The sequence below is a fragment of the Rana temporaria genome, chromosome 5 (assembly GCF_905171775.1).
Source record: "Rana temporaria chromosome 5, aRanTem1.1, whole genome shotgun sequence".
NCBI lineage: Eukaryota > Metazoa > Chordata > Amphibia > Anura > Ranidae > Rana > Rana temporaria.
The window spans coordinates 111,168,775-111,178,487 of NC_053493.1; the positions used below are offsets into that span (position 1 = coordinate 111,168,775).

The 9,713-nt window shown below is 42.0% G+C and overlaps 1 protein-coding gene and 1 long non-coding RNA gene across 5 annotated transcripts; one reads left to right on the forward strand and one right to left on the reverse strand.

Annotated features, from left to right (window-relative positions):
- Positions 1–792: 792 nt before the first annotated feature.
- On the forward strand, positions 793–6,004 carry LOC120940260. The gene is made up of 5 exons (XM_040353004.1): positions 793–1,177; positions 1,410–1,579; positions 1,714–1,782; positions 3,367–3,426; positions 5,336–6,004. The coding sequence occupies exons 1-5, from the start codon at positions 936–938 to the stop codon at positions 5,710–5,712; spliced, it is 918 nt and encodes a 305-aa protein (XP_040208938.1). The 5' UTR covers positions 793–935; the 3' UTR covers positions 5,713–6,004.
- Positions 1,486–8,948, reverse strand: LOC120940261. Of its 4 annotated transcripts, XR_005749410.1 has the most exons (7): positions 8,564–8,947; positions 8,367–8,474; positions 7,815–7,972; positions 4,877–4,999; positions 4,356–4,427; positions 3,333–3,439; positions 1,486–1,573 (listed from the first exon to the last, which is right to left on the reverse strand). It is a non-coding gene; the product is annotated as an uncharacterized LOC120940261 (long non-coding RNA). The 4 variants fall into 4 exon arrangements; XR_005749408.1 differs by having other exon boundaries at positions 8,367–8,947; XR_005749411.1 differs by lacking the exon at positions 4,877–4,999 and having other exon boundaries at positions 8,367–8,948.
- Positions 8,949–9,713: the final 765 nt, after the last annotated feature.

The window sequence follows — 9,713 nt, forward strand, 5'->3', positions numbered from 1 at the left end:
GTTATTTTACGCAATGTGTCAGAATTGCTCCGCTAACGCTGCTAATGTGTGTTGTAAATCATTCGTACTTTCGTAAGTACATCGCAGCAAATCTTAACCATTCGAAAATCTCATACTTTACTTTCGTTTTCGATGCGCGGCTTATAGCCTCCGCCCCTGGACTCCATTTTGAGACGGTGTATGAGTGCGTGGTTTGGCGAGGGAGGAACAGAGAGCAGGGCAGAGGTGGGCTTGTCGAATTTCGACTTGTTTTTGTGTGGTGGTTTCACTGGTTTGCTATCTTTTGGGCAATTAAAATCATGTATAGGAGTGAGAATGGACATGTGAGTGTTGAGACTGAGAGTGAGAATGTTGGTGTTAGTCAGTGTGTTGATGTGAGACTTGTTGGTGTGACTGAGAGTGAAGTGGAGGAGAGGTGTGGAGCAGATGAGATGAGTGTGGTGGAGGAGAGGCATGGAGGGGAGAAGAGGCATGGAGGGAAGAGGAGGCGTGGAGGGGAAGAGAGGAGTGGAGTGGAGGACAGGTGTGGAGGAGAGGAGAGGAGTAGAGTCGAGGAGAGGCATGGAGGGGAGAGTAGGCATGGAGGGAAGAGGAGGCATGGAGAGAAGAGGAGGCATGGAGAGAAGAGGAGGCATGGAGGGGAAGAGAGGAGTGGCGTGGAGGAGAGTAGTGGAGTGGAGGAGAGGAGCGTAGTGGAGGAAAGGCGTGGAGGAGAGAGGAGGCGTGAAAGGGAGGAGAGGAGGGTAGTGGAGGAAAGGCGTGGAGGAGAGAAGAGGCATGAAAGGGAGGAGAGGAGGGTAGTGGAGGAAAGGCATGGAGGGGAGAGGAGGCGGGGAGGGGAGGATTGGTGTGGAGTGAAGCCGAGGCATGGAAGGGAATGTGGAGGTGTAGTGGAGCGGGAGCATGGCAAAGAAAGGAGACATGTGGCCCCTCCTATGTCAGATAGTGCGGACTCAGATGTGCAGCAGAACAAGCGAACCAAGAGACAGAAATCAAGGGGACCCATATATACCAAAGAGGAGAATGCTGCATTGGTTGCTGCAGTATCAAAAGAAAAAGTGACACTCTTCTGCCAATCCGTGCCAGCATCTGAGAAGTCAGCAGCCTGGGAACGAGTCCGGGACTCCGTGAATGCGGTCTCCAAGTTTCACAGGCCCACCAATGGCGTCAGACACAGGTAATTAATATTAAAATATTCTTTCACTCTTGTGTAAAAAATACACAGTTTTGTAGTCAATAACAAAAAAGTAACAGTTCAACGTAACCAAAAAATTTATTTGTCACAGCCACATGCTGAACAGTATACATATAACCATCACAATGTGAAAAGAAATGTGGTTTTCAAAAAACATTAATCTAAGCATTTGTTTTTTTATTAATGTAATTGTAATGTTTATGTACATTTGCAGGTTCTATGATTGTCGGGCAACGGTTACAAAGAAGATGCAGAGGCTTCGACTAGGACAAAACCGAGGAAAGCCTATCAAGTTGCGAGAGTGGGAGGCGGAGCTAAGAGATGTCCTTCTGGCAGAGGATGTCCCTGGATTCAGCAGCAGGGGTCAAAATCATAGAGCTGGTGGTGAGGAAAATTAAATATATCATTATAATTTATATATATTGCAGTTATAATATATTTGTAAAGCTATCTTATTGTTTATGATGACTACACATGTATGACTTTTATTTTTATTTTTTTACATTCATGTTTTCCAGATCAAGAAACATCATCCTTGGAAGGATCAGCTCCAACTCCAAGTACATCCTATCAACAACATTCTGGTGGTGAGTACCCAACACAAAGGATATCTAATGAACTGCTATTTACTACTTGGACCAAGTCACTGTGCCATGCAGACCGTCACAGTTGAGACAATTAGGTGCCGTTTCTGTCTCCCTGGCTACTCAGCTTTCACTATCACAGTCGAGAGCAGAAGGCTCGTTATGCACAGTGAGCCGAAAAAATAGCAATGCAAAATAGTGGGCAGCAATAGAGCAGCTGAAGAGAACTTTTTAAAATTAACCAGCAGGTGATTGGTTGGTTGCTATGCGGCCCTAACAAACAACATTATGCTGGATAACTTCAGCAACTTCTGCTCCACCCACTATAGTATTTATTGTGTCTACGGTTCTGTGTGCCCAAGCAAGGTAGCAAGGTCAGAGCTGTGGATGCTGAATTGTGACGGGGGCAGAGCTGCGTGGGGCTGTTAGGTGAAGGTGGGTCAAGTTGCAGGGTGGGACAGAGAACACAGCTGTTCACATGTGCTGTGAAGGTGGGTGAAATTTACCACTGTGAAGGGGGTTCAGATCAGAACATAATTGTGAAGGGGAAACTGTCATGTGAAGGTTCTGATCAGGTTCTGAAGGTTCTGAAGGTTACATCAGCTTCTGAGGAAGCTGATGTAAGAAATGTGATTTTTAAATCAAAAGGTGGGTATAGTAGTAGTATGTATGCACCCTTCCAAATTCAAACTTGCCTGCTTTCATTTTGTGACTAGATTTTGAGGGATGCCGAGAAAGGGGTGAGAGCTCCGCCAACAGCATAGTTTGAAAGGGAGTCCTTCTCTCATCGATCACAGGGGGGGAAGAGAGAGGAGAACACATCGATAACAGCTTTGATTTGACATTGCCGTGTTCCCCGCCGCTTGCTGCCACATACATCCCCTCCTCCGGGACTTTTATCCTGTCCAATCCCAGGACGGGCGATCTGTAAATTAAAGTTTCCTGGCCATGGGGCAGGGCTGTTTAGTAGCGGGAAAACATCAATTGAAATGAAAGCGTTTATCGCTCTTTACCTGCAGCACATGTAGGCTGCATGGTGGGCACAGGGTGCATTGGTGGGCACAGGCTACATAGGTGGGCACAGGCAGGCTTCATTGGTGGTTTTGGATAAAGTTGGTGTTAATATTTTTTTTTAATATTTTATTCTGCATAAAACAATTTTGTGTCATTTAATGAGATAATTTATGAGGGCGTGTTTAGGGGTTGAATTAGGGGTGGGGCAAGCTAAGGGTTGGGTGTGGCAACTAACTGTTGGCTAGTAACCCTTGAGGCCTGGCTAGTAGCTAATTTAGCCCTGGTACTATGTATATGGGGGTTGTAGTAAATGATATGTAGATACTTGATAGCATATTTTACATATATTTTGTTAATCTTAAAAATTGCCAGAAATGTAACATCTGTTTTAACACATCAGCAACTTCTGATTATATTTTACATTTCCTCAGTCCATTTTTGGTTGAATATTTGATTTCATAGTAGAAAATATTGTAGTTATACGACATATCTCAGGCAAAAATTGTAAATACAGCTGTTGACTTTTTCATGAACATTACCTTGACTCTTCACTCTTTCTTCCGTCTTTAACAGAAAGCTGCATTCAAGACCCTCCAGCATCGGCTTCTGGCAGGACCATTGCTCCTCCTCAGGGTAAGTGCATGATCTGGGAAGAAACAGGACACAGCACTAACTCCATTATCATCATGTACCCTATTTACACATAGGCATTTTCATGTAATACACCTAAAAGTTCAATTTAAAAATTCGTACAAAAATGACACCTCATACCTTTAGAACGTGACTGTGAAAGGGACACTGTGATTTGAAGGGGGATTGATATATCAAGGAGGACTGCGCAAACTGTGGAAATAAATGAGAGTGGCTGTGATGTCAGAGATTCATTCCTATCACAAAGATTTTTTGCTGAACTCCACCGTGTTGAAATTTTTTTTCTGCCTTTGGTTCTTTTAATGATTTTGAATTTAGTAGCCCTTATTGAAAGGTGTTCAACAGCTCTTTTGCGTTTTTTTTTTAAACTACCGTTAAGCCTATAATATCTATACATAATATCTCTATAACCTGTATGGTTTAGAAGATATTCGCCCTGCAAACCTAGCACGGCACACTAAATTACTTACAAGGTTATTAGCTCATAATGAGCTAGTATGCTGTGCATACTAGCTCATTATGCCTTTGCTTTACAGGTATTTTTTTATCTTTTAGTGGGTATAAAAGCGCTACAAAGGTTTTTGCAGTAGGATATCAAAAATACTACGATAATAAATTTAGAAGACATATGCCCTTTTTACCTGCAACCTACTGGGACCCTTTAAGAACTTTATCTTCAACATTATCTTCACTCTTTCTTCCGTCTTTAACAGAAAGCTGCATTCAAGACCCTCCAGCATCGGCTTCTGGCAGGACCATTGCTCCTCCTCAGGGTAAGTGCATGATCTGGGAAGAAACAGGACACAGCACTAACTCCATTATCATCATGTACCCTATTTACACATAGGCATTTTCATGTAATACACCTAAAAGTTCAATTTAAAAATTCGTACAAAAATGACACCTCATACCTTTAGAACGTGACTGTGAAAGGGACACTGTGATTTGAAGGGGGATTGATATATCAAGGAGGACTGCGCAAACTGTGGAAATAAATGAGAGTGGCTGTGATGTCAGAGATTCATTCCTATCACAAAGATTTTTTGCTGAACTCCACCGTGTTGAAATTTTTTTTCTGCCTTTGGTTCTTTTAATGATTTTGAATTTAGTAGCCCTTATTGAAAGGTGTTCAACAGCTCTTTTGCGTTTTTTTTTTAAACTACCGTTAAGCCTATAATATCTATACATAATATCTCTACAACCTGTATGGTTTAGAAGATATTCGCCCTGCAAACCTAGCACGGCACACTAAATTACTTACAAGGTTATTAGCTCATAATGAGCTAGTATGCTGTGCATACTAGCTCATTATGCCTTTGCTTTACAGGTATTTTTTTATCTTTTAGTGGGTATAAAAGCGCTACAAAGGTTTTTGCAGTAGGATATCAAAAATACTACGATAATAAATTTAGAAGACATATGCCCTTTTTACCTGCAACCTACTGGGACCCTTTAAGAACTTTATCTTCAACATTATCTTCACTCTTTCTTCCGTCTTTAACAGAAAGCTTTTCAGGAGTTAAATGTGCGTGTCATATGCTGATAAATATGTTATCTAATAAAGAAAAAAGATTTTCTGTTTAAGGCATTTTCTGTTTCTGCAATTTTTATATTGTATTTATTTACTTCTATAAAGGTTATTTTATTAAATAACCTTTTAAATTTTTTTAACTTTAGGATATAAATGCAATGTGTAGATTTACCTAAATAAGTTTAAATTGATTTTTTGTTTTCTCTCAATCATTAATACAACTTATCCCCCCTCCCCAACTCAATCTTTCATTTGCTCCATTATTCAATATTACTACTACATAAAAGTCTAATCTGAATAAATTCATTACTATGAACGCTTTCATCATTCATCAAACTTTGCCTATCTTATCTATTTCAGATCAGCAATACCACCCTGAGAGGAGAGTACAGTGCAGCCCGCACTCTCCTGTTCTTCTTTTGGAGAGGCTGGAGATTCAGCCAGAGATTACCCCTATCATTCCCCAGACTCCTGATTTCTCCCCCGGCCCAGAGGAGGAGCACAGAGGACAAGGTTCATTCATTCAGCCACCCCATGCCCTGATGCCACCTACTGCTGTACCGCCTTTCCCAACTGTGCAGGAGATCATTCTGAGGGAGCTTATAGAATTAAGGTGTGACAACCGAAAACTACAACGAAAGGTCAAAAGGCTTACCCGGCTTACCCATCAGTTGAGCAGGCAGCAAACTGAGAGTTTTGAAATAATTTTGGCCCGGGCAAGCCAACAACACAATTAGGCATTGGACAGAGTATATTTTGTTTACTTGAAGATATTTCCAGACACATTGCTCCAATGCCTGGGAGCTACGATGAACATATAACCAACAAAGACGTTTTGAAAAATGAAGGCTAGACCTTCCTCTGCCCATCTCATCGCAAATTATTATGCAGAATCGATCTTTTTACTGTTCCTTGATTTTGGTAGAAACGTTTTCTTATGCTGCCAAGTTACACCTACCCAGCATGTGTGTTTGTAATTTCTATGAAAATATTTTTTTTTTTGTGAATATAAAACTATTTTTGGTCTAATATTATTATTATTATTATTATTTATTTATATACATCATCACATTATCTGCTAAATTATTATGTATTCATTTCCCACACACAATAGTATTTTATTCCGAACTTCAAACTCTAAGGGCCAGATTCACAGAGTAGATACGACGGCGTATCTGCTGATTCGCCGTTGTATCTGTTGTTCTATCTATGCTATAGATAGCCATAAGATCCGACAGCTGTAATTGTTTTACACTGTCGGATCTTAAGATGCAATACCGCGGCCGCCGCTGGGGGGGAGTTTGCGTCGTAAACCAGCGCCGGGTATGCAAATTAGGAGTTACGGCGATCGACGGCGGTTTTTCGCGTTACATAGTTACATAGTTACATAGTTAGTCAGGTTGAAAAAAGACACAAGTCCATCCAGTTCAACCACAAAAAATAAAAAAACAAAAATAAAAAACACAGTAAAATCCTATACACCCAACTCCATTCCCACAGTTTCACGTCGCAAAGTTAGTCTTTTTTTTTTGGTGCCCTAACTTTAGTCAGCAAGCGTATTGCTGTCTAAAAGTATGGCCGTCGTTCCCGAGTTGAAATTTTAAAAATAACGTCGTTTGCGTAAGCCGTCCAGTAATACGGAATTACGCTACGCGCGTCGCCGTTCGAAAAAATGACGTCACGGCGCGCAATGCACGACTGGAGTTCGGAAACGGAGCATGCGCGGTAGGTCCGGCGCGGGAGCGCGCCTAATTTAAATGGCACACGCCCATTTAAATTGTCCCGCCTTGCGCCGGAGGCCGCCGGCGTAGGTTTGCATCGCAAGTGCAAGTACTTGCGATGAAAAATTGCGGCGGTGTAACGTATCTATGATACGTTACGCCGCCGCTCTTCTATGTGAATCTGGCCCACACAGTCTACCTTAAACTATTCATTTATATTTTAATGTTTCCCCACTGTTAGTGGACACTGGACAGTAAAACAACACAGGAAGCAGGGGGGGGGGGGGGGATACTAACAGCAGTGGGAGTGTGGATACTGGAATAAGATAGCCAGGGTGAAAAATTATAGACCGAGGGGCTAGGGAGGTGGCGGAGGACAATATAAGTAGACATTAGGGAAAAACATGTATCCCACTATCACATCTTGTAAAGACACGTGGAGGCATTTTGCAATTTTGTATCTTCAAATGGTATGCAGCAGAGCTGAGTTAGGCAGAGAATGTACCCGATCGGCAGGGATGGACTGGGACAAAAATTTGGCCCTGGACTTCATCCAGACTGGCCCACTTTGACAGGACAACTCCCGCACCCCCCCCCGGCCACCCAAGCCCCCTCTCCCCCTTCACTAGCCCCTAGCCGTTCTACTTTATTAGAGTAGAACGGCTGGTACTGGTACTCTTATAGGCAGTACCACTGGGGAAGCTAGACATTATTTCACCCGGGGCAAAGAATCAGTTTGGTGCCCCCCCCCCTTATGGGACAAGATTAGGCAGTAGTGAGAAACTCCCAGGCCATAGCTGTTAAATCAGCTGTCCGTCCCCTCCCCCATGCTCCTCTGTCGTCCCCCCTTGCTCCTCTGGTCCTCCCTCTGCTTCTTTGTTCCCCCCCAGGTGAGCGCTGTGGGTAGGGAGAGACAGAGGAGCTGAGGGGGGCGGCGGTCTGCTGTCACTGAAGCCGGCCCACTGAGCCATCGGTCCACCGGGAAACTCCCTGTAGTCCCAATGGCCAGTCCATCCCTGCCGATCGGTAAACTAATGAGAAAATATCTGCTTTCGCTGCAATGGAATTTTAATCACTATTCCAAAAGATAATACAGTTCCCAGTCTCCCTGTTCTTACCTTGCATGGAGCTGAGCAGCATTCAGATCCCTGGTGGTCAGAATGGAATCAAAATACCAGGGCCAAGATAAAGCATGAGTTTAGATTTGTAGCTCTGGGAAGTGTGGAGGTGATACACTGACAATGGCATAGAAGAAATTATTTCGATGTCAAAAAACCTAAAATAAGTAACACAACTGTATTCCATATATACATCAAAATAACATTTTTGCACATTATGCATTCCATGACACACACCAATATACTTACTCACACCCACTTAAAATATACATATACACAGTGACACACACTGACCCATAAAGACGACACACACTTTAACTGACAGACACACTGGCCAATAAATGAAGTGCCTTGTAAACAAAGCCAGACTGACCCAGACACTTAATCACAGAAAAACACAGACATACTCACATTGACCCTTAAACACACAGACTAACCCCATACTCACTCACACACAATGACAAATAAATGTGATTTATTTAAAAAAAAAAGTCATACAAGTATATCATTATAACATCCTAAGTGGGGTTTACTCTTAGTCTTAATACTTACTATGAAGTGCTGAAAAAACCTCATGTGTTTTTCTATTTGCTTCCTCCTCATCCACATCCAGGTCCAATGTTAGGCATGCATGTGAGACATGACGTCAGTAAATTGCAACTGCAAAAAAAGAGAGAGGGATATAAATTAGAAGAAATAATTAATGGAATGATGGAAGGTGAGTAGGGGAAAATTGATAAGCCACTCACGTGTTTAAGGGTGCCACAGGCAACATACTTAACCAGGATTAAATCCATAGTGTGGTGAGATGTCTTCCAAACGTGAACTGTAATATTTCTTCTTTGAGGGCAGGTGGCAGCAGTCTGCACTGCAGCAAGAGCACAGTAGGAGGAGAGCCCCAGTGTTTGTGGGAGTATTGCGAGCCGTGGAATTGTGGAGTAGGTTTCTTTATGGAATGGTAGCTTTTTTTTTTTTGTGGCTTAATTTCAGAGCCAAGGAGTCAAAACATTACTCCAAAAACGAATGAAAAATAAACAAACTAACCCCAGCTTGGGTTGATAACATTCTTGCAAACGGTGGTAGTAGATATTGGATTTGTGAATGTAAACAAAAACTATTATTATTTATTAATTATTATTATTATTATTATTATTATTATTATTACCCTTATGCATAGATCTACTTCAATTCAAACGTTTGCAAGTTGTAAGATGTGATGGGAAATAATAAAATCAACAAAAACAAACATAGTGCATGTCAGGATTCAAAATAGATATATCAACAGAAATGAATAAATATATAGTACTTTTAGCTACCTGGAAGACTATATTAATGCTTACCTGTATGTAGGTGCTTGAAATACCTCCATTCATGGTTTAGGGGATAATTTAGAACGATCGTGCATTTTCTTAAGGTGGTCATGCCAGGACTGGCAGACCTGCGTGCATAGCATAGAAGCTGATTATGTAATACTCACCTGCGATCAAAGCCCCCGCTGCAGTGGCCGACACATCATCGGGCAGCAGCATGTAGGCCCGGAGTTACTTCCGGGTTTTGCGCTGTGATTGCCCAGAGACGCTAAACCTGCACGTTTAACAGCGGGATTACATGTCGCCAGCCGTTGTGTCGGCCACCGCAGCGAGGTTTTCGCCGATCAGTGGTATTACATAATGAGCTAGTATGCTATGCATACTAGCTCATTATGATATAGTATGCAGGTATTTGCCTTTGTCTTGCACGTATTTTATTTTTGTATTTTATTTAAAGTGGGCTTGCAACCACATTATTAAATATTTGTATTTCAAAAGCTAAAATCTCAAAGTTAGAGATTGAGAGCCTAACAAGCTAGGATCACCCTTACAGTATAAACTCTTTTTTCATGTTTACAACCTCTGAATT

What these genes read in the sequence shown, in the direction of transcription:
- LOC120940260 (XM_040353004.1), top strand. Translation starts at nt 936, where the DNA reads ATGTCAGATAGTGCGGACTCAGATGTGCAGCAGAACAAGCGAACCAAG. An exon ending in TCAAAATCATAGAGCTGGTG is followed by an intron (nt 1,580 to 1,713) that starts GTGAGGAAAATT and finishes CATGTTTTCCAG; the next exon opens with ATCAAGAAACATCATCCTTG. An exon ending in GACCATTGCTCCTCCTCAGG is followed by an intron (nt 3,427 to 5,335) that starts GTAAGTGCATGA and finishes TATCTATTTCAG; the next exon opens with ATCAGCAATACCACCCTGAG.